The 26,099-nt window shown below is 40.1% G+C and overlaps 1 protein-coding gene across 2 annotated transcripts in view; it reads left to right on the forward strand.

Annotated features, from left to right (window-relative positions):
• Positions 1 to 26,099, forward strand: part of CNTN1 (contactin 1) — a 296,184-nt gene that overhangs the window by 178,448 nt on the left and 91,637 nt on the right. For both annotated transcript variants that reach the window (XM_073619929.1, XM_073619930.1), the window contains 4 exons: positions 5,516 to 5,697; positions 12,503 to 12,627; positions 18,327 to 18,444; positions 18,529 to 18,679. In XM_073619929.1, coding sequence (XP_073476030.1) covers positions 5,516 to 5,697; positions 12,503 to 12,627; positions 18,327 to 18,444; positions 18,529 to 18,679 — 576 coding nt within the window. The remainder of the gene's footprint in view (positions 1 to 5,515; positions 5,698 to 12,502; positions 12,628 to 18,326; positions 18,445 to 18,528; positions 18,680 to 26,099) is intronic.

The raw sequence follows: 26,099 nt of genomic DNA on the forward strand, positions 1-26,099 counted from the left end.
TTCACTGCTATGGGCTCTAGCCCCAGATCTTTTGTAGACCTAGCAACGCCCCTGGTCACCAGTACAGGAAGTGAAAGGAATCGGTAACAAAAACAGCAGAAAGTTTACCAATGCGGAATGGTTAGAACAGCTGAGTTTTTATTATTGCCTGTATTCCTGTTAAGAAGATTGTGCTGACGAAAAACTTCACAGTGGGGACACACAAATAAATAGGCTCTGATCCATTCCCAATCTATCCAGAAGTAGAAACACATTTTGGCACTTTACAAATATTTCCAAGTTGTATACTTTGGAAACAAAATTTGTTATTTCTAAAGACAATTTTTTTGTTATTTCTCTGCAATAACTCATCGTAATCTTACAGTACAGGTCAAATCCAACTTATTCATCCTACCTTTAGGCGATTGGACACTGACAAGGTTTTGAGGACATGCCCCCTCTGTGCCTCCTCCTCAATAACCCAACACCACTCTATGAGTGCTCAGTATTTTATTATGGAGTTTTTTGCTTCCTAGAGAAACCAGCTTCACTACTGTATTATTTTCTTTTATTATTTTCTAAAGATTTCTTCAATCAACCTCACTGTCTACAGAAGCAGTGTATTTGGATCAGTGCAACCTCTGTAAAACCTTGGAAGCTGTACCTGGACTCCACGATGTGGGGGCAGCCTGTATTGTTACTTTGGGCACTGGTCCTGAATGAGGCACTCACCTTGCCCCTTTGTGCAATGCATTGAGTTAGCCACAGGGTGCTATACGGGTCAAAGGCCAAGGTCCATCACAAGGGAACCCAGCCCATGCAGACCCCTTTGGGAGTATGTCCACCATGACGGGTGAAGCCTGGAATGTAGATACAGTCCAGTGTTGTAAACAGGTAAGACAGGGTCACCTTGTATATTTGACTGTTACTATGTCAAATGGGGCTTTGTTTGGAAAGTATTCACTTTATGGTGTAAACTTTTTAAACTTGGAGGTAAAGTTCATCCATTCAGAGCTCAGTCTCAGATGGATCACCAGGAGTGACTTCACACCATTGGTTGCACACTTTAACATCACTTCTGCCTAGAGTCTTTATAAAGTACTCAGGTGCTTCTTTGCACCCTTTCATCACAAGGATCCACTGCAAGATGGTCTACATCTGAGTTACCACTTACACATCTTTGGTGGAGACCAGGCGAAATAGGAAATAACTCTAACTCCCCTTTCACACATGTGATCTGATCAGGTCGGCCTGTCAGTTTTTCAGGCAAACCTGATTGGAAGGTCCATGCATTCCTGCATTCCTGGACAGGCAGGTATATTTGGACTTGCCTACCTCCTGATAGGGAGGATGCATCCTCTTCCGTTTATGTGGATTGGATCAGAGGGTAGTTGAAAGGAGCAGGCTCTGTCCATGTCCACTCTGTAGAAACTGAGTGGACACGAATATTTCATCTTCCCACTTTGCTCAGATCATCGGGGAATCTGTGAGCTGATCCCCTGCTGATCAAAATGGAACCTGCCACATGTGAAAGGGGCCTAAACAGCAGGTGAACATTCACCCTGTCGAAGGCCCACTCAACACGCACCCTCAGAGTGATGATGCTTCCCTAGAACCGGTCTTAACACCAGCCACAGCATCTGGTTCTAGTTCTATTTCAGACATGCCATCCTTGTCCAAAGCTCAAAAAAGCCCCAACAACTGGATTTGGGCCTTGGTATGCCATTCCTAGATGACACTAAATCAGAGAGGACATAGAGGCAGTGTTGGAAGACGCTGCAGAAGATTTCACTCATTGTTACCATATTGAAGAGGGAGCTTTCAGCAATATGCTAACTAATGTTGTAAAGCTTGTTGCCTCTGTGTGCAAAAGCCTTGGTATTGTACAGGTAGATTCACCTCCCATCTTGCCAAATCTTTGAAAAACTCTATCCAGTTGAGAGAGTTTACAAAGAATTGTTCTTTCCTTGTGGGTGACCCTGCAATCTCTGTGCTAAAAAACCATCTCACTGTACCTGTTGAAGATGTTTCATCTTTTAAAGGTTCTGTGGACAGGAAACTTGAGACATTTTGAAAACTCTCTTTACCCTGGCAGATCCAGCCCTGCAACCAGCTCTGACTGATAGTTCAATATGTCAACTTGCAGCTAATTGGACCGGGACAATGAGCAGCCAACATGACACTGCCTTTCAGGATCATGTGGTTGTAGAGCATTTACAGTTCCTTACATTTGCTCTTTTGTTTTTGTGTAGATAGCCTGGAACACATCATGAGAAAAATATCCAGAATGGCTCTTATCTCTGTTCATATGCACAGAATTATATGGCTAAAGGCTTGGGCAGCTGGACCTTTCTGCAAAAGACACCTCACACATATGCCTTTTCAAGGAAGATGCCTGTTTGGTGAGGGAATCACCCAATTCATTAAATAAGTCACAGGTAGAAAGATTTGTTTACTCAGAGAAAGGTAACAAAACCCTCCTCTTCAGGTGCTTCTACTTCCTCTAAATGCAGAGCACCTTCAACTTCAAAGCCTAAGTCCAGCCTTTCATTCCAGCACAAGGCCTGGGCCAAAAAGTCTGCCAGGCCCCTTTCAAAGCCCTGTTCAAAGCCCTGTTCACAATAAAAGGGTGCCCTCATTCTTTGGAGTGAGAGGACATCTGTTACAGTAGATATCTTACTACTTTCGGACATCCCAGCCCTACAAGTACAATTGGTGGTTTACCAGCGTTGCAAAATAGAGTCCAAAACTCTACCTCCTCACTGCCCCCTTCTGTTTAATTGCCCAAAAACTGTCCTAAGATAGGATTCCAAATGCATTTTTCTTCTGCCAATACTCTTACAGGTTTAAATAATTTTACTGAAACTGAATCCTGGTATTAAAAGTTCTTTACCCAGGATGTTTTCAAACTGTCTGCCACTTTTCTTGACTGTTCTCACAACTCTCAGGACTGTCTGCCTAGTTTGTGGGTCAGCAACCCGTTGATTGCAATCTACTCATGGTTAGCTTGTATGTGACAGGTAGATTGCGTCCCTTCCTTGTAAATCCCAAGAACCTGGACAGGAGGGGCGGTAGGGGTGGCATTTACTCAAACCAATCCCCTGTATTTTACTCCTGCAGAAGCTGAAAGCCATTGTTTCCTCCTTTCCCTACCACCAACTTTCGGCTGCTGCAGGAAAATACAGGGGATCAGTTCAAGTAATTGCCACCCCCGCCGCCCCTCCTGTCCAGGTTCCCCTTCCTTCTGCTGACCCAGCCCCCTGTGTGTCCCCACAGTGCTTCCCCTCTTCTCCCTCCCTCTGGCTGCTGCAGGGGATCATTTCAGGATGGCGAGTGGGAAATGGGCCGGTAAATATATCATTTAACAGCTCCTTCTCTGAACACAGTGATCAGTACAGATCACTTACGGTGTTCATTAATAACTGAAGCATAGTATGCTGTGTTTACTATGATTCAGTTTGTGAATAAACAGGAAGATTGTGTGGAGCTCTTCCTGTTCATTCATTCTGTGCAGCTGAGGCTGCAGAGATGGAGATTGAGGACTTTGGACTCAATCTCCTTTCTCTGTCTCAAAAGTAAGGCATCAAGGGTCTTTTTATACCGCTGATATTTCACCAAAGCCCCCCAACAGGGCTACTAAAACAAATTGTTAAAAACAATACAAAATAAAACTGTAAAAAATAATAAAAAGATAAAAATAAAAAACTACTGACACCATCCACTGCTTTACTGACACTGTCCTCTGTCCCACTGACTGACACTGTCCACTGTTCTACTGACTGAAACTGTCCACTGCCGTACTGTCCCGTTCACTGCTTACTGACACCATCCTACCCTACTGACACTGTCGACTGCTCTTCTGACACTGTCAAGTGTTCTACTGACACCATGCACTGCCCTACTGACACAATGCCTTAATAACACTGTCTACATACCTTCCACTGCCCTACTGACACTGTCCACTGCTCTACTGACTGAAACTGGTCTCTTGTAAGGTAGGCTAAGTTTATATTTTTATATATGTTTATATTATATTTATATGTTTATATTTTTACAGTGACTTTTTTTTTATTATATTCTTCTTAATGTTTACTTTTTATTTATTTATTTCTTTTACTCTATAGTTTTCCTTACCAATTAGTTAGGTCTTGCTAGTTAATTTCTTAAAGTGTAAGTCCAGGCAAAAACGAACTAGCTCTAAACCTGCTCTTTGCCATATTCTAAACCTGATCTATCTAACCCTGTAAAGCAAAAATCGCTGTACTTACCTATGCTGCAGCCAATTCGGTCCAGTTTCTATCTGCGGAAGCTGTGTGCAGGAGAGGACTGACAACGGCTGTGAAATGGCTGGGAAGTGACATCACCCATAGACTTTCTATGGGACTTCTGTTGTCGGCTGCCTCTCCTGCACCCGCCTCCACACTGAAGCCACCACTGACAGCTGATGCTGGGACAGGACAGGATCGGCTGCAGAATAGGTAAGTATAGCGACTTACAGGGTTAGATAGTTTAGGTTTAGAATGTGGCAGAGAGCAGGTTTAGTGTTAGTTTTTTCCTGAACTTCCACTTTAACAAAAAAAAAGGGTGCTGAACACTGGTGATCTTTTATCATTTTTATGTTGTTCAGGTAGAGCCCCTCCTTGTTAAGGCTGACTTCCCCTGGTCTATATTGTGCTCTCCTGCAAGAAACATTGTTTTCAGGCCTGGTGGAAAATGTCCAAAGGTCAATTCAGCTGCCTTTGACTAGGTGGTAAGCTTCAAATATCTGTTCTACAGCTCTTCATTCTCCCTCAGTATCCTGATCCAATTCTAGATACTTCTCAATCACAGGTCTTACCAGCTGTGACCTGGTCTTCTGTTCCTACATTCAAGTTACCTGGTCCATGTTTTGTCTTTTGATGGTGCAGGTTTCAGCTGCAAGGTTCTTGCAGCACCACTCTGAGCCTTGGGTAAATTTTTATCCCTGTTGGGCCTGCAGAGTTCTGTTGCCTAGTTGTTGCCTGTCCTTTTATTCATTGTTTTAGGACATCTTTTGGTGTATCAATGCGTTGCCTGTGTCCTGTACTGTATGATTAAGATATAAGGAATTTTGACTTACCTGTAAATTCCATATCTTGGAGTATAGTACAGGAGAAAGGGCATGCTCCCTAAATTCTCCTTCTTACTCTTTATTGCTTGCTACAAAACTGAGGCTGGATTATAGGGGAGGCACTGTGGGGGGGGGGGGGGATGTTGTCAATAGCTTACCACTGTTCAATCACCTGAAGGAATGAGCCTATAACCCATGGTGTATGAATACGTTTCCTGTGTCCTCTACTGTACTCCAAGATATGGAATTAACAGGTAAATCAAAATTCCTCTTGTATAATTTAATGATTATTTACCATAATATGTTTTTGATAAGTAAACAACGTTTTTAGTTCATGGTAGATTTGGGTAAGTTGCTGTTAGGAAGTCTATGGGAGATGTAATTGTATTAAAAGGGATATATTTTTTTTCCCTCAAACACTGATATATGTTGCCTTCTCACTTTTAGCCCTGTACCTGTAATCAGATGGCGTAAACTGAACGAAGCAATGCCTGCCACAGCTGAAATTAGTCAGTCGGGAGCTGTGCTTAAAATTTTTAACATACAGCCAGAAGATGAAGGGACATATGAGTGTGAGGCTGAGAACATTAAGGGGAAAGATACAAACCGGGCATATGTTCATGTACAAGGTAAGAAATTGGTACCTTTTCCTAATATTTTTCTGAAAATTGTTTCATAAAAACAGATAGGAGTACTGAGCAGTGTTGTTAGCAAGTGCAAAATAATGTGTATCCTTTTGTGAATTATTGAATAGCATAAACTCCAACTTTACACTTAATTCTTTCTTTCATTTTACTGCGGCACGTTGGCTCTCCTGGGCAAACCGCCGTAGGTGTACGTTGGCCGCTTTAAGAGCTATGCGGTGCCCACGCCTGCGGCGCAACGCTGGAGCTGCTGCGCCCTCCCGGTGGTCGCAATGTCCACCAGCCACCCGCAATCGCTCCTGAGAGAGACAGAACGGGGATCTGTCAATGTAAGCAGTCAGATCCCCAGTCTGTCAGGGAAGTAGAGAGAGATCTGCTGTTCCTAGTAATCAGGAACAGCAATCTCTCTCTACTCCCAGTCAGTCCCATCCCCCCACAGTTAGAAACACCTCCCTAGGACACACTTAACCCCTTGATCGCCCCCTAGTGTTAAACCCTTCCCTGCCAGTGACGTTTATACAGTAATCAATGGCTATTTTTAGCTCTGATCACTGTATAAATGTCAATGGTTCCAAAAAAGTGTCAGAAGTGTCCGATCTGTCCGCTAACAATGTCGCAGTCCCACTAAAAATCGCTGATCAGTGCCATTAGAAGTAAAAAAAAATAATAATAAAAATGCCATAAATATATGCCCTATTTTGTAGAAGCTGTAACTTTTACACAAACCTACTTTTTTTTTTTACCAAAAATATTTTGGGGTGGGGGGGGGTATTTTTTATAGCAAAAAGTTAAAAATATTGTTTTTTTTTCAAAATTGTTGCTCTTTTTTTGTTTATAGCGCAAAAAAACAAAACAAAACGCAGAAGTGATCAAATACCACCAAAAGAAAGCTCTATTTGTGGAAAAAAAAGGACATCAAATTTTTTTTGGGGACAGTGTCGCACAACCGCTCAATTGTCAGTTAAAGCGACGCAGTGACGTATCGCAAAAAAATGCCTGGTCAGGAAGGTAGCAAATCCTTCCAGGGCTGAAGTGGTTAAATGGTTCTCCAGGACCAGGATATTTTTTTATATAAAAATATAAATATAAGTCTTGCTGCTATGGTCACATGCCATCTGGCACTGTCATCTGGCACTGTCCTCTGTCCTAAATGTCCTCAGTCTTCTGGGTTAAATGAATGACGACATCCTATGCGTGCAGGGTGCAATTGACCTAACCTGGTAGGAGAGCATCTCATTAGAGTTGATTTATTAACCACTTCAGCTCCAGGAGGTTTACCCTGATTGGATGCTTGGATAAGGGTACGGTATGGATTCTGGGGGGGGACCCCACGCTGTTTCTTTTGCCGTGGGGTTCCCTTTAAAATCCAAACCAGACCCGAAGAGCGTTTTTTTTTCATTTCTTTTTTTCATTGCTGGCATTCTTTTGTTCACACTTCAGAAACTCTCTGACAGCGGATGAGTCATCGGTTGTTAAGGAAGTGGCAGCCGGTTTCCCGGCCCGCTTAACAACCAGATATTCTTCACACAGAACTCAAATTGGTCAATCAATTTTCGACCGATTCTAATTCCAATTGTTCTGAAAATTTGGAATTAGCGAGGAAATTTTTCTGTCCTGCTTAAGTCGCACTTATCCAAAGTCGCATCACAATTGCACTAAAGTCCCCTTAAAAGTCCCATCAAGTGGCACGATAAAGTTGCAATGCAAATCACACAATTTTTAGTGCAAAGGAGCCTAAAACGAAAAGTGAACACTCGCCGAAGAAGAAACATATGATGCAGAAACATATGAAGCCTTTAGACTTCCATGCAATCCGACATCCCCCCAAACTTGTTTGGTGTTGTATTGTGAGGCTGTGTTGTGAGGGGTAAGCTGATGAGAAACAACGATTTGTATGACCCTAAATAATGAGAAGGCTTATTCATGAAAGTTTGGATTTAATCATCTGCTTGGCCATAGCTGCATACCAGCTCAATCTTAACTCCCATTACCTGGAAGTCTCAACCATTGGTAAGCTGCTTAGTGTGGCGTCTAGTGGGGGAACTCCTCGCTATTAGGTGGATCTGAAGAACTTCTCTCTTGGAGGTTTATGGACATGGGTTCATGTAGTGTATCCACATGTTTTTAAACACTGTTTAAAGTGCCAATTAGTGTTTGTAGTATTGTAGATTTATGATGGTTTTGTAGACAAGTCTCAAGTGTGCAGACACTTCCTGTCTTGTAGACTCAACAGAAAGTGAGAGCATATATTTTAATGTCCTTTTATGTCCCTTTCACATGGGCTTTCCGATCAGGTCCACCTGTCAGTTTTTCAGGTGGACCTGATCGGACCCTCCATTCACTCCTACGGAGCGCCGGATGTCAGCGATGACATGTCTGCTGACAACCGCCGCTATCCGATGCGATCCCGTCCATGAAATCCTGACGGATGGTAACCCTATTTTCCATCCGTCTGGCAAATCGGATTGTATGTTATCGGGTGAAAATGGACAGGCGGTCCGTTTTCATCCGATCTCCTCATAGAGGAGAGCCGGGCTCTGACAGGTTCCTCTTTGCACAGCGAGCGGAGATGGACCTGTCATCCACCTGCTCAGTGGGGATCAGTGGAGCGATCTCCTGCTGAGCAAAGAGGAGTCCGCCGGGCGGACCGCCTGTGTAAAAGGACCCTTAGACAATTTTCATGGGATAAAGTGTCCCCATTGTAAGATAAAAACACAAAGAATCTGGCGCACTCCATGCAGCAACAGACCATGTCATCATTAGATGCTGATGTGCAGTGACTGATGACGTCATAACAGACGTCCAAGGAATGTGATATCCATCATCTAAAAATTACAGGACACAGGACAACCTCAGTGTCCCCCTATTTTGTGATTGGACCATTCATTTGACTATGGTTATCAGGACGCATATAGGTTCTGTTTTGCTTATTGCAGCCATTTCACAAAACTGGCGGTTTTTGAAAGGACATGTTAGGAACCCTTTTCCTGTTTGTTTTATGTATATCAGAAAAGAAAGAGGGCGCACCAACCTAGTGCATTACCACTGATAAACTTTAATGCAGCATAAAAACAGTAAAAATTATACTCACAAACAAGCTAATAAAAATAGCTTTCAAAAGGGCGTAAAAGCACTGTTTCTGTGGATCTACACTCCAGGACCTGTTGCCGAGAGGATCAGACCGGTGCAAATGGCTGATGGCCATTTTTATTAGCTCGTTTGTGAGTATAATTTTTACTGTTTTTATGCTGCATTAAAGTTTATCAGTGGTAATGCACTAGGTTGGTGCGCCCTCTTTCTTTTCTGATTTTTTATAGCTTGAATACCCATTGTTCAAATGAGGGCTGCAAGACGCTAGGCATTACTTCTATAGGTGGCTGCACCACATATCCAGTTCATGGACACCTGAGCGCAGGAGAGGTCTTTTTTTCTTGTGTTTGTTTTATGTATATGGCACTGATTAGACACATATTATTTTTTCTGTGTTTGCAAACAATTGGTTGTCTATGGCATTTCTGTGGATGTGGGATTTCTTTTTGGCTGTTGTAATCAATTTAAACTTTGTGTCTGTTAGTCGTTTATTGTCATACTGGCAGAGGAAGAGATCCTTAGTGACCTTGAAATGTTGCTGGTATTAGGTGGTGAATAAATGTCCTTTCTGCATTTTTAACATGGTGTGCTGGTGATATTGCATTCTATTTTCTCTCTATTCCTCATTTCTAAATTTTGAATTTAACCTTACTCTCCCAGTGACATTGGTGATCATGGCAATTAGATGAAGAAAATTTCATTATCAGGGATCCAGACAGCAAGAAAAACCTGACAGTGGTTCAAACCCCCTCCCTACTCTATTCAAACCTAAGAAAAAAGTTTTTTCCTTAAAATTAAAGTGCCAGGCCTATTACTGCTATTTCCCCAGTGTGGATTTTATCTATTAGTTCTGCATTTTAACACTGTTTTTATGATCATTCCTTGAGACAAACACCTTTTAGTTGTAATGCAAAAATCTCATTACTAACTGAAGGCATGTACGCTTGTTAGATGATCCATACATAAATCAAAGCAGATTGTGCTGCACATGCAATCATAGGCTATGTAGTAGAATTACATCCCTACTTAAGAGCATTTACTAATGACATTTAAAAGGGATTTTCTGGGATAAATTTAAGTTGGACTGCTGCTTCTGAGCCTGCTCTCTTATAAGAAAGATTCTCTGCATACCCTACTGCAATTTAAAAGTATTGGATATTGAGTTACCAGGCATTTTTACCAGGTGTCTCTGCAGGTAAACTTTGAAGCTGCAACTATAGGTATTAGTGAAGTAAACTATGTGTGTAGAACATAGGTCTCCAAAATGTTAGTACAATGGCCACATCCCAAGGGCAAGATTTCCTGGGTCAAACATCTGTTAGTACATCAGCTACATCAGAAGGACTCCATCACATCAGAGCCCCTATCCACTTCAAAGCCACACCTTCACATCAGAGCCCTCCTTGTACATCACAGCTCTTCTTTTCACGTGAGAAGCCCCCAATCACATCAGAGTATTCTCCTTTACATGAGAATCCATCTTTTTACATCAGAATTCCCCCATCATATCTGAGTACCCCCTGCACATTGGAGACATCTCCAGCACAGTGGCAGCATGACTTAGAGCAGATTTGGACAGAGGATGGGATATGGAGCTGGTCCTCCTGTAAATGCTGAGGAGAAACTGAGTCCAACCTACCCTAGATCAGTGTCTTGTGTTTCCATGGTATAGTAGTGCCAGCCTCCAGCAACAAATTTGTGTCCTGGTCATTCTGCATCATTGGTTGTTATGGTGCTGGCCGGCCCGCTTTCACCCTCGAAATTGATGATGCAAATAGGGAAAAATTTTCTGGGGACTAGAGCTGCATAATTAATCTTTAAAAAATCGTAATTTCGATTCAACCCCCCTGACAATCTCTATTGCAGAGTTTGCCGATTCTTTCATATAACAAGTTGAGGGACTTATCTGCTCAATCAGCTGTCAAAAGAAAACATCTGGGCAGTCTGCCAAGTTTTTAACTTGAAACATTGTAACTAATTCTTCCTTAGATCAAAAGTATAAACTTCTTGTGAAAAAAAAATCCAGGCAGTCTGCCAAGTTTTTGAACAACGTGTAAATGCAGGAAGTTTAACCACTTAAAGTCTAAATCTTTTTCTGACACTTGTTTCTTAAGTTAAAATCAATATTTTTTGCTAGAAAATTACTTGGAACCCCCAAACATTATAGATATTTTAGCAGAGACCCTAGGAAATAAAATATCAATTGCTGCAATATTTTATGTCACACTGTATTTGCCCAGCGGTCTTTCAAAAGCAATTTTTTGGGAAAAAATACACTTCAATTAATAAAAAAAAATGAAACAGTAAAGTTAGCCCATTTTTTTTTTGTTTTAATGTAAAAGATGATGTTACGCCGCGAGAATCGTGAGAGAATCGTAATCTATCTTCTAAGCAAAAAAATTGTGATTCTCATTTTAGCCAGAATCATGCAGCTCTACTGGGGACCAGAAAAAAAAGCCTTATAGCAGGCCAGATGTGGCCTTTGGGCCATAGTTTGGAGACCCCTGGTGTAGAGAAATGATCAATGCATTTTACTGTAATAATTAATTGGAGTAAAATTTTATGTTACTCTGGGAAAATCCATTAAAGTTGAACATTAGCTAACAATTAATTCTGTTAAAGTAGTATCATGCATTTTTAATCCTTTGTTGCTTCTGATCACCTGTAGCCTTTTTATTTGCCATCTACATACATGGCATTTCTCAGGGCAGCTTTTCTTGATGGTGACAACAGTGGACTATGCTTGTGTAAAATATGTTAAAACAGCCACCATTGGAAGCCGGTGTTACAGGTTGACAACTCAAGAGCACAACTGGGAGGCAGTTGTTACCCTAGAACAGGAAGTTTCATAACAGAATCACTATTAGCTTAATAAAAGCTGCATATTTGAAAATATTAAAGATGGCTTTTGAAATGACATTAACATTTTAAAGGTCATATAAGGTTTTAGTGATTGGGCTTACATGTACTTGGAAAGCGAAACTGAGGAGGCACCAAGGATGGGTCACCTAATGTGACCGCAATCTAACAGATGCACTAATTACCAGACTAGCGCCTTTTGGCCCATAGAGGACAACTGGGGTGTTTGGACATTGACGCCACACGGGCGTATCTATGTCCTTTTCGCATGGGCACAGTTACCGACACATTTATAGTTTACACCGCGTTATCCACAAGTGCTGACTCTGACGCCTACTGGATCTCCCTTTCTGATTCTGGGATGACCATTTTCACAATGTTCCAACACACATATTTCAATTGATGGTCTACTATAGCTTCGGCTTGGGTCGAGTGTACATCATTCCTCTTCCTCGATGTTACTTCCTCAGGGGGGAGGGCCCCCTCCACGGCACAGCTAGATCTCATTAGGGGTGGCGGGGGGGGGGCTGCCATCTCCCTCCCCCATGATCGAAGAGCGAATGGGGACTGTGTCAGGGTCTGGCTGGAGACCACAGTATACTACAGACTTTCTGATGAATACTATTTGTGCTTCATTAACTTTTGTGTCTAAAAAAGTTTTTCTGTACCCATGTTGTCTTTGATAAACTTAATAAAAAAAATATTGAAAGTGGAAAGTAAAACTGAAAATAAATTAAAAGCAATTTATGTGATGAGTTCATGCTTATACATTTGTATTACATTTGGTAAATCTCTGTATTTGCGAAACATAAATTACATTTTTTAAAATTTTGCCTTTCAGCTGCACCAGAGTGGGTGGAACATATAAATGATACAGAAAGGGATATAGGTAGTGACCTGCATTGGCCCTGTATTGCCAAGGGAAAGCCAACTCCCACCATTAGATGGTTGAAAAATGGGGACTCGGTAAGCACTTTATTCAGATTTATCTGAAAAACTGGTATGATAATTACTACATAATTTTATATATGTGTTAAAAGAGACCACTTATTATATGGTGCAGAGAGCCGTACATGGTCAAGAAGGAGCGTATTTTTGCAACTAGCAGTCGCAGGTGTTTGTGTGTAGCTGGGACCAGCAGCCTGTATAAATAGACAAAAAAATTGTTGCGCTAAAAATAAGTGATCAAAAAAAAAATATTAAAATATAAAACAGTCCAAAAATGTCAGTCTCTCGGATGGACCATAATAATCAAAGATCAAAACTCAGTGATTCAACTGTAGACAAGAATGGATCCTAACCCCTCCACCAGGTGAGTATGCTACCACCACAATAAATTAGACTCTTATCAGAGAGCCTGGACCCTTTATCATAAAGGGTCAAACAGGCTTGATGTAATAATCCCAGTAGAAATCACCAACAGGGGATGTGTGAAGGAACCACGTCAGGAACAGTTCCAAAATATTCAAAGGACTCCACCCACATAGTGACCATATAGCCAGATCCAAACAAAACATAAATGCTAGATAGTGTAAAACCTCTTAAGGATTGAATATTATTAAAAGTATTGCACTTACAAGTGTCCAAGTTAAAACCAACATTGCATAATGTAAGAAAGGCGGCTGCCACAGGACATCCAGACATGTAAAGGAATGCGCAATAGCAGGAACCAACCAGAATAATCGTCTGGAGGTGTAAGTGCACAATAAAGTTTTTATTGAGATGTAACTTCACTGTAAGGAGATCATCAATATTTTCTACTATGTGAATAAGTGTATTTTACTCGTGAGACAGTCAAAAATACGTACTGGGGCACATGTGGCTAGGGAGCTGAATGACGCTCTGTGACAGGTGAACTAATAACCAGACATCTGTGTGCTCTCAAAAGAATGTACATAAAATAGTGTACCCCTAAAAAATAAGTGGCATAATAAATGACATCAAATAGATCATAAAAAAGCGTATCCCCAAGAGGATGTTAAAGAGGAGTATAAATTATAAACTGTAAATAGTATGATCAAAACCTTCCTCCAGGTGAGTATGCCACCACCACAATAAATTGGGCTCTTAATATTTGTCAGGAAGTTCTGAGAAATATATATATCAAATATTAGTAGAGGCCTCAAAAAGTTCCAGTGTGTCGAATCCCCTGAATCAATAATGACAGGGATAGACTTTGCATCACCCGGATCTTTAGGAAGCAGGAATGAACCTTGAACCGACTTGACATCTACAGGTATATATGAATGGTTGGATAACCCTTACCGGAATCGGTGGACGCCCTAGCCGAAGGCTGGGAGTCAAATAAGGCTTGTATCAGGAACATCCAAAGATTGTTATCCCGCCAAGGAAGGTGCAGACCCCTGTCCTGGTGCAGTGAGGCGTGATGACAGCTACTCACCGGTCATCTCAAAATTGGTCTCCCGATCTGAGAATCTCCTTGGTATGGATATGGAGGTGATGTTGTGTATATACACAATGCAGGTACATCCAAGGGACGTATATCCCTCAAAGAAGAAACAGAAAGATCCTCCACATAGTGTAAATCCACTTCCAAAAGGTTTAATGCGATAAAAAATTGTTCTGGTGCCCCAACAAACAGGGCCAGATATAAAATGACAAAATAGTATAAAAAGCGCTTTACAAATAATGTGGCTCAGCAGGCATAACGGACCCGATGCGTTTCGTCCGCATGGACTTCAACTGGGGTGTTAAAACCAACATTGCATAATGTAAGAAAGGCGGCTGCCACAGAACATCCAGACATGTAAAGGAATGCGCAATAGCAGGAACAAGCACTTCTTCTGGGTCATTTCCTGCCATCGCACTAAATAAGGAACCAAGCGGTTCAAGCCTCACTTTCATCTCTGCAGCCTGAGTGAGGAGTGAGTGAGGCAATGGTTATTGCCCTCTTTCCTGGCTATATGATCACTGTGTGGGTGGAGTCCTTTGGATAATTTGGAACTGTTCCTGACGTGGTTCCTTCACACATCCCCTGTCAATGATTTCTACAGGGATTATTACATCAAGTCTGTTTGACCCTTCATAATAAAGGGTCCGGGCTCTCTGATAAGAGCCCAATTTATTGTGGTGGTGGCATACTCATCTGGTGGAAGGATTTGGATCCATTCCTATCTACAGTTGAATCATGGAGTTAGATATATGACTATTATGGTCCATCCAAGAGACTGACATTTTTGGACTGTTTTATATTTTAATATTTTTTTTTCATCTATCACTTATTTTTAGCTGAACACTTTTTTGTCCTTCGCTATATTGTGAAAATATCTCACATTTGTGATGCTGCTTTTTGTTTCACACTCAATTTTTTGAACAATTTTTTCACATTATTATTTTTCATGAATGTATAAATCGATGACCGGTTGACAGATGCCACGAATGTACAGATCTGCCGAAATGCACTCAGCCACCAACTTCCTCTTATGGTTGTTGTTAAACTACTGAATTTGTAACCCCCTTATCTTCATAACATTGTTCAGCAGTCCAAGAACTGGAAGTTCACACAGGAAGTTTGCACAAAATACAGGGAAGCTGAATTTTTGACATGATGAACAAGTAAATTGTTTGATTTAATAAACAGATTTAAAGGCTAAGTCCACTTAAAAAAACGTAATGCACATATTTTTACAAGAATTATTTTTTTTACATTCATTTATTTATTTTTTTTACCTGAATAAATAAATAATAAACATGTCAGCCTGTTGTGGTGACAGATAGGACGGGTAGATTATTCATTCACAGATCTCTGTAAAGCAGCTGTTTTGGGAAGGGGGTTTTCCATTTACATCATGTTACACCCCAAGTACAGGGTAACATGGTGCAAAAGATGAAGTTTATCAAAATACTTATTACTGATATATTTAGTGATCAATTAAATATGTTAATTTGTCAGGGTTTATGTACATTTTTGCATTGATTTATTAAAGGCAAATAGGCTGTTCACTTTGCAAGGGAAGTTGCACTTTGCAAGGGAATTTTCACTAGAGCTTAGTGAATGAGGTAAAGCTCTGCTGACTTCCATCATTCAATCATGTGCACTTAAAAATATGTTTTTTAAATTTTTAATGCTTGGGTACTCCTTGCAAAGTGGAATTTCATCGCATTCACTAAGCTCTGAAGTTAATTTCCTTGCAAAGTGCAACTTCCCTTGCAAAGTGAACAGCCTATTTGACTTTAACAAATCAACTGATTTAAAGGAAACCTGTCACAAGAGGAGCATAGATTGCAATTCTGACCTGTCCTTCTGAATATTATTGGTTGCCTAGCTTTCATGCTAACGCTGCTTCAGTACCTAAATCAAGCATGCAAATATGGATCTCTTACAGAATTCTTTATACAGAACATTTTTTTCTGATTTTCTTACCTGCATTCCTTATTTTGGATCAGTGATTTACTCAGAAAGAGGTCATCAAAGGCACCAACCATGTATCTCCCATATCAAGGTTACTTTAAGAACCCATGTTAAATTATCGTATTTATCAGCGTATAACACGCAAGAGGGAAGTTTCAGGAAAAAAACTTTTTTTTTAAATAAACCACTTTGAAGCAAAGGCATGGTCAGTACCCATCAATGCAGCCCGATTAGTGCCCATCTGCAGCCTCAATGCAGCCTGATTACTGCCCATCTGCAGCCTCAATGCAAACTGATTAGTGCCCATCTGCAAGCTCAATGCAGCCTGATCTGTGCCCATCTGCAGCCTCAATACAGCCTGATCTGTGGCCATCTGCAGCCTCAATGCAGCCTGATTAGTGCCCATCTGCAGCCTCAATGCAGCCTGATCTGTGCCCATCTGCAGCCTCAATGCAGCCTGATCTGCACCCATCTGCAGCCTGATCTGCATCTATCTGCAACCCATCTCCCATCAATGCAGCCTGATTAATGCCCATCTACAGCCTCACCATCTCTCATCAATGCAGTGCCGGAAATCACCGAGCTGTCATCTCCTGTATACTCGGCTCTCAGTCGGCAGTCACACACACAGTCCCGCCTCCGCCATTGGCATTGGACCAGCTCCTGTGATAGACAGAACACTGGTCCAATGCCGGTGGCGGAGGCGGGACTGTGTGTGACGTGAGACAAGTGAAAGCCGAGTGAGAGCCGAGCAAACAGGGGATGACTTCTCAGTGAATTCTGGCGGCGCTCGTTTCCCTCCGAGGTACACTATCGGCGTATAACACGCACCCGTTATTTGCCCCCTATTTTCAGGGGAAAACATGCGGGTTATACGCCGATGTATAGCATATTAGCAGATGAGTCCATTTTAATGTATAGGTAACTAATAAAAGAACTTCAACACCATGTTGTTATACCTCATATACTGAAAATTAACCTGATGAGCCTTGTGTTCATTATTTTAAAAACGTATTCTGAAATTGTGCAGTCACCATTATATGTGGTCAAATTCAGGGGAGAAATCAAACCAACATTGTTTGCAGTTATTAAATGATTGGTCTGCATCTGCTGTAAAGAATTATATGTCGCATCCAAATTAAACTACAAATGGCAGTTGCAATCTAGTTGGTTTTATTTTTCTTCCCTTCAGCTTTTTGGAAAAAAGTTTGATTTCCCTTTAACCTAACCATATACATTCACTGCTTACTTTATTAGGTACACCTGTTCAATTGCTTGGTAATGCAAATTTTGAATCTGCCAATCACATAGCAGCAACTCATTGCATTTAGGCATTTAGACATGGTGAAGATGACTTGCTGAAGTTCAAACCAAGCATCAGAATGGGGAAGAAAGGGGATTTAAGTGACTTTGGACGTGGCATGGTTGTTGGTGCCAGACGGGCTGGTCTGAGTATTTTAAAAACCTTGAAGCAGATGAGCTACAGGAGCAGAAGATCACACCGGGTGCCACTCCTATTAGCTAAGAATAGGAAACTGAGGCTACAATTCACACATGCTCAGCAAAATCGGACAATAGAAGATTGAAAAAACGCTGCCTGGTCTGACGAGTCTTGATTTCAGCTGTGACATTCAGATGGTCGGGTCAGAATTTGGCGTAAACAACATGAAAGCATGGATCCATCCTGCCTCGTATCAACGGTTCAGGCTGGTGGTGGTGTAATGGTGGTGGGAATATTTTCTTGGCACATTTTGGGCCCCTTAGTGCCAATTGAGCATCGCTTAAATGCCACGGCCTACCTGAGTATTGTTGCTGACCATGTCCATCCCTTTATGACTACAGTGTACCCATCTTCTGATGGCTGCTTCCAGCAGGATAATGTACCATGTCACAAAGTTCAAATTATCTCAAACTGGTTTCTTGAACATGACAATGAATTCACTGTACTCCAATGGCCTCCACACTCACCAGATCTTAATCCAATAGAACACCTTTGGGATGTGGTGGAAAGGGAGCTTCACATCATGGATGTGCAGCCGATAAATCTGCAGCAACTGCGTGATGTTATAATTTCAGTTTGTACCAAAATCTCTAAGGAATGTTTCCAACACCCTTGTGAATCTACCCCACTAGGAATTAAGGTAGTTCTGAAGGCAAAAGGGGGTCCAACCCGTTACTAGCAAGGTGTACCTACTAAAGTGGCCAGGGAGCGTGCTGCTGTAAGGATTTGCCTAAAGTCATGTTATACTAGAAATAAGAATATTTTAACCATGGCTCATCTTTTGTTTTTCAGTATGGTAAAGGTGAACTGAAAATCCGAGGTTTAACCATGTTCCATGCTGGAATGTACCAGTGTATAGCAGAAAATCACTATGGAGTCATCCAAGCAAATGCTGAACTGAAGATCCTTGGTTAGTGACACTCATTTTGTTTTAACAAAAATTTGAACTTAGGGGCACTTTTCACTGTCTTTGGTTTGTTTGTCTCCTCTTTAGCTTTAGCACCAACATTTGAATTTAATCCTATGAGAAAGAAGATTTTAGCCGCAAAAGGTGGTCGTGTCATTATAGAATGCAAACCAAAGGCTGCTCCAAAACCCAAATTCTCATGGAGTAAAGGAACAGAACTGCTCATAAACAATAGCAGGTTTGTGCTGAAAACTTTTCACTCCATTGCATTTCTTTTTTTTTTTTTTTTTTTTTGCTGAAAAGCTTTTTAACAGAAAGCTCATTGGTTTATATGGACATTGGTTGTGCATATCATCAGTGCACTTTGCTTCATCTATTATTTTATTATTTTATCGGAGGATAGAGGTGTCCATATATCGCAAGATCTGCTTGAGCACTAAACATCAGGCAGCCCAAATGTTAACAGAGGAGGCTGCCTACATCCTTGGATATTCTGTATGGCTGTATGTTGGGAGCAGTGCCAGGACATCTAGAGCCCAGGGAGAAAATGCCAAATTGTGCCCCCCAAAATGTATAAGAATTATGTGTCAGCAAAATCCCCCCCCAGTAAAAAAAAATAATCAAGCACTAATTTGCATGCTTGCCCCTAACCGTAAATTCCCACTCCTCCCAATACAAATCCGCCTCCTATTGAAATTCTTTATCCCCCTTCCTGACCAGGCTATTTTTTGCCATACTGCACTGCGTTGCTTTAACTGAATGGCACGGTCATGCGACACTGTATCCAAATAAAACGTATGTCCTTTTTTCCCCACATATAGAGCTTTCTTTTTTTGATTTTTTTCGCTATAAACAAAAAAAGACCGACAATTTTGAAAAAAAACACATACAATTAAAAAAATTAAAAAAAATCAAATTTCTTTATCAATTTAGGCCAATATGCATTCTGCTACATGTTTTTGGTAAAAAAAATCCCAAAAAGTGTATATTGATTGGTTTGCGCAAAAGCTATAGCGTTTACAAACTATGGAATAGATTTATGGACTTTTTTCTTTTTTTTTTACTAGTAATGGTGGCGATCAGCGATTTTTAGTGGGATTGCGGCGGACAAATCTAACACTTAGTGACATTTTTGGGGACCAGTTACAGTACACAATACAGTGATCAGTGTGATGCACTGTCACTATACTAATGACACTGGCAGGTTAACTGTGTTCCCTGGGAGTGCTTTCTTACTATGTGGGGGATGATTTAACTGAAGGAAGACAGAGATCTGGATTCCTGCTTAGCAAAAACACAAGATCTCTGTCTTTCTTACTAGCAGAATGGCAATCTGCCTTGTTTACAAACCTCCATTCTGCCCCTCTCGGAACAATCACTGGGTTTCCGGCAGACATTGGGTCCACTGGACCCGCTGATTGGTGGGGCTCCGGCGGCGTGCGTGCGCCCCCAGAGCCGAAGAAAACAATCACGTACAATCATGTACAGGTACGTGATTTTACACTTAAGGGCCCTGCCGCAGTATATGTACGTGGGGTAGTCGTTACGCTGTTAAACTGATTCATTTTTTTTATGGAAAACCTTTTATCCCTAAAAGGAAAATAAACTGTTGCTGTAGCTGCTTAGTGTTAGCTGGAATCTGGCTTTAATTTATTTGTGTATTTAAATCTGCTAGTACATCTAACACCCCCCCCGGATTAACAATGCTGCTGTCCATATGTGCCCCTGTGCTCCTTCATTCAGAGTGGGGGACACTCTAATACAGGAGTTGTGTTACTGGCCAATTCATCCTGTGAAAAAACAGGAAAAAAGCCTAAATAAAGAAAACTGATGTAGCCACCCCATCTAATGATTGGATCTGCAATTTTTTACATTTTTGATTTTGGGTTTAATACTGCAAGTCAGTTGTAAGCGTAAATGTAGTTCTGTATTCTATTTCAGTGCAGTTTTGAGTATAATTTGATTCCCCTGGGCAACCTGACTTGTTTATGTAAAGGCAGTTTAATAAATGAGAGCTCTCAATCTGTGATTAAATGTAACTTTATTTAGAAAATGGCATTGGAAAAACTATACAAAAACTCTTCCCATTCTTTATTGTTTTGGCTAGAGTTTGCTCTTTAAGGCTGATTGGCAAATAAAAAAAAAAAAAAGTGTCTAATTTACAGGTATTGACTCCCAAGTTGAAGTGACTGCTCCCTGCAGCTTGCAGACAGACTGCAGATTTGACTTGTTATTAAAACTCAATCAAAAGCATGGCTGGCGTTTCTGAGCTCCATGTGCTTGAACCACATTCCAATGCAGGAACAGAATACTTCTGCTTCTTCTTGAGTATGTGCTGTTATACATGGTTCTTAAAGTAGACCAGTACTCTTGTTACCTAAGGATTTAAGACCCTTGTTTACTGTTGACACAGTTGGAAACCCTTCTCATCTAGGAAGAAAGACCCTAAGAGGACACATTTTCTATGGTAGATAGTACACTTTGCAGCCTGTATGCCCCAAGCAACCTGTTACTGCTGTATGTTTTCTGTAAAGGGCACACCTTTATAAGCTACAAGGGTTGACAAAACTAGCAACTAGCACAAAACTAGCATCTTCAAAACCCAGCTAGCTTCTTCTTTGCAGCATCTGTCCTGCCTTCTCCCCCCCATGCAGATTTATATTTGTGCTTTCGGGAGACCTGTGCCTGTGTCCTGTTGGGAGAATTATCATTTACTTCTTAATAATACAAATAATAGTGCGTTATAAATTAATTTCCTAATATCTGTATAAACTCCAAAATAGACGGTGAAAAAAAAGTGATAAATGAAAATATTGAGTGATAAAAACAAATATTGTAAAAACAGCAATAGGCATATCAAAAAAACTTCCAATATATGCTCTTAATCGATCAACAGTGATAGGGATGGTACAGTCTCCTACACCATAATGGATATAGCCAGGGTCAGTGTAGGTCCCAAAGTGTGTGTATAAAAAAACCAAACCAAAAATAAATCCTCCGGTTTAAGATGTTTCATTCATGAAATAAGAGAAATTCATCATTGCGCAATGATCAGCATGAAACAACATAAAAAGCACAAGTGGATCCACTCACATGTACTGATATGGTAAACAGCGCTATAGAACAGTCAGAGCGATCTCCTCTCCTCCTACAGTTGTGTCCATACGGGCACACCAGATTTCCTGTCCACTGTGCTTTGTACGGGCACATCAGATTTCCTGTCCACTGTGCTTCGTACGGGCACATCAGATTTCGTCACTGGCTCCTCCCGATGCGTCACATGTCACGTGACTTTATCAAGGGTAGCCATGTGACAGACCAAGCTCCATATTTATGCTTGTAAAAGCATTCCGGTTGCCATAGTGACATCGGTGATCATTGGATCATCATACTGGTTCAGCGCTCTGTAGCCTTAATATATAGTAGATTCACAGCTTACCTTAAATTTTAATACAACGATAAATAAATATAAAAATGGGTACTAAAAACTCTCTGTTTGTTTAAAAACAATCTGTATATTTAAAAACAAGAAATAATTGACTCTTCACAGACTGCTACTACCCAACTCCCTCTAGTGGTCAGCTAAAATAATCACTAAGACTGTAGCACATCAATAGGCGCATATAATACAATATAAATATTTGGTATGCATATTGATGTTGCTATATCCGAATTACATATATATAGATGTTATTCCTGCTAAATCCTAACTAAGGGCCATTAGCCATTAGCTCCCAAACCATGGTGGAAAAATAAAAATAAGACCTAATCACCACGACAACCCTACTTTTTAAAAATAGTGGGAACAGAAATAATCAAAGACCTCATAATCAATCAGATAATCAATATGGCAACTCAGGAAGTGGCGGAAAAGATCACTATGGTTACTATCAATATCAAGACAGGCGTGATCATTATGATCAATATCAATATAATTCTAGGAGAAGTCCGATTCAGACCTATAAAAGGTATGAAGCTTTAAGGGACTATAGGGATGAGGATCAGTCACGGTCTTTTTTTGGAGTATCGCGGGAGCGAGATAACCCCTCCACGATACGAACAAAAGACAAGAGCAATGAATTCAAATGTAAGAGGGGATGCCAAGGAGGATTCAAGACCCAAAAAAAAAAAGAGAATAATTGGGGAAGGGATCCACGATTTGAGCGGAATAGAATTATCAAGAACTGAACAACTAACACTTGATAAGGGATTAAAATATGCCCCTAAACGTAATTTAAACAAATTTGAAGTATATGTGGACATTCAGAAGTACACAAGAAAACTGAATATACAAAAATACATGTTGAATTAGACTCCAAGTATTAAGCCTAATAGAGTAGACACACCAGGAAGGATCGTACATAGCTAATAAAGGAATAAGTCACTATTCAACCCCCCAGTATCAAATAATGAACATATAGAAGTTTTTAATCGGATGGTCACACCGGACCTGGATAAATTAAAAATGAAAAAATTAAGTGACCCGCGTAGCATCAAAAAAGGAATCAAGGAATTAGAGGAGAATAAAAAAATCATTATCAGACCTGCGGATAAAGGGGGAGCAATTGTTGTTCTGTCTAAGGAATATTATTATAAGGAATTACAAGATCAATTGAATGATACCAATACTTATATTAAGTTAAGGGGAAATCCAACTAAGGAATACAAAGAAGAACTGGCGGAACTGGTACTCAGAGGGAACATGAAAAATATTCTCACTAAGAAGGAGGAAAAATATTTGGTACCTGATATATGTAGGGTTCTGATAATCTATACGGTACCTAAAATCCACAAGAACCAAAAACAGCCACCAGGAAGACCCATAATTAATGGGATCCAATCTATAAATGCAAGATTGGGACAATATGTGGATAAATATATACAGCCCTTGGTACCAAAAACACGTGCTTATCTGAGGGACACAAAACATCTAATACAACTGCTTAACACTATTGAACTTAGGTCGGAATGTCAATACCTTATAGCTACAGCAGATGTTTCATCGCTATATACTATAATAGACCATGAGGAGGCTATTCAAGTGTCTAAATGGGCTATGGATGAATTTAGCAACCTTATCTCCAAACAAAAACGATTCATATTAAGGTGCTTAGCGTATCGATTACAACATAACTATTTCTGGCACAATGGACATTATTACAGGCAACTGAACGGTATTGGAATGGGTGCAAAGTATGCACCTAGTGTTGCCAATACATTTATGGCCAGATGGGAGGAGCAAGTTATTTTTTCTGATATCCCAGAAGATCTAATCCTTTACAGGAGATTCATATATGACTGTATGGAAAGGTGATGAAGAGAGCTTGATCCAATTTTTTGGTAAATTGAATAATAATCGGAAAAGCCTTAAGCTTACCTATGAGATTAGTAATAACATTGTGCATTTCCTGGATTTAGAAATACAATTAGAGAAGGGTGCTATAAGTACAAAAACTTTTTTCAAGCCAGTGGAACGAAATAGTTATATTCTGGTGGACAGTTGCCGCTATGATCCGTGGCTTATTAATATTCTGAAGGGCCAAATGGTACGCTTGAGAAGAAATTGTACTGATGTAAATATCTATTTGGAACAGGCGAAAGTATTAGGAAAAAAAAATTGTATCCAAAGGATACAGTGAGAATTTTATAGAGGAGAAAATACAGGAAGTATACCGAACTCCAAGAGATTCGCTGATTCAGGATAAGGAAAATAAAACCACCAAGTATCAGGAAATTCCCCTTATATTGAATTATAACACCCAACAAGTGGAACATATCATTAGAAAACACTGGGGACTTCTCAAGGCTGACAAGCAATTGCAATCTATTTTACCGGATAAACCTTGTTTTATTTATAGAAGGGCACCCACTTTAAGGGATTTGGTGGCAAGAAATGTTCCAGACCCCCCTAAGAAAATTAGCGAGTTGTCCTTCTTTCAGGAAAGAGGTTTTTTCCCTTGCAAAAGATGCTATGCATGCAAAAATACAAACTTTAACGGCCAAAAATGTAGTAAATTTATGTCTACTAGCACTAATAAGGAGTATACAATTAAAGATTTTATTTCGTGCAGAACAGAAAGGGTTGTCTATATATTGCAGTGCTCATGTTCACTGCAGTATATAGGGAGAACGAAACGCCCCATGTGGAAGCGCATAAGGGAACATATACAGAATATCAAGAATGGCTTCCCCAAGCATAGCGTTTCGTGACATTATGCATCCCATCATAATAAAGATCCAACATCTCTAAAATTTTGAGCCATCGATAGGTATAAACCTGATTGGAAGGGGAGCAATAAAATGAGAGAACTCAGTAAAAGCTAATCCAGATGGATATTTGAAATGGCCACTCTTGCTCCGAGGGGCCTGAACATTGATTTTGATTTAAATTGTTTTATTTCTGATTTTTAGTATTAGATCTAACATATATGTGTTTTATCAATTCTATTTTTATATTTATAAATAATATATATGGGCTAATGGCCCTTAGTTAGGATTTAACAGGAATAACATCTATATATATGTAGTTCGGATATAGCAACATCAATATGCATACCGAATACTTATATTGTATTATATGCACCTATTTATTTGATGTGTGACTCGGTTGAATTGATGATAGGCAACTCCTATCCTCATATTGATTAGTGGTTCCAAATTAATAATAACTACTGCAGTAGGGAACAGACACAAAAGATACGCTCAGCATCTTTCCAAATTACTGTTCTGCTTTATTATGACGCAATTGAAGGTTTTTATGCACATGATTACGTAGGTATCACATTAATATTACAATTGTACGTTTATGGTAACAAGGGGCGTTACATAGGCAGGCTAATTCTAATCAGGACTCAAAAGAATGTAAACATTTACTGAAAACATTATTAGTGCCGTGTGCACAGTGAGGGCAGTGTGCAATACATACAAAATACAATACAATTATATACAGAACTTACAAATTTCCATTACAGTCTCCCCTCTTTTGATCAATATTTTGATCACTAACCATACCTGCTATCACCTTTAACCTGGAACCTCCACACGCTTAGGTGGAGGTAGTCCTGGCCAAAGAGGCAAAAAACTCCATTGTGGAGAAAATAATAGCTGAGCAACTTTTTCATTACCAAATGACTTTTCATTGTGAAAAACAAATGATTGATAAGACATATTTACAGAGTACTGGCTGTACACTCCTGTGGCCAGAATGGCCTTCTAGCTTAATTGTTGGCATGCTGACTTATCAGCATATGTAAACACAGACAATTCTACATAAAATGGAAGACGTACAAAAGACAAATATGACTTCAACATGGCTAAACTATTTTTCAAATATATATATCCCTTACAATTAAAGTAACTGAATCAAAAAGTACCCTAGACTGTGATCACAAGAGGGAAACAAATCAAACACAGAGATTTCTTTAATTTAGTCATTTTTGCAGTGTCTGGTGTGGATCCAGGTGACTTTTCCTTCAAGTTTTGCAAAAACTGTACATGAAATAGATGCTGTATTGAGTCTCCAAACATTTCCTTATATATAAATGTCTCTTAAAAATCCACAAGTCACCTGGCTTTAGTTTTAGATCCTTCCAAACTTTTAGGATCTGGAATTAGGGAGAAAACACATAAATGAGTTTGTAAAAAACCTTAAAAGATCA

This window comes from Aquarana catesbeiana, linkage group LG03 (genome assembly GCF_042186555.1).
Source record: "Aquarana catesbeiana isolate 2022-GZ linkage group LG03, ASM4218655v1, whole genome shotgun sequence".
NCBI lineage: Eukaryota > Metazoa > Chordata > Amphibia > Anura > Ranidae > Aquarana > Aquarana catesbeiana.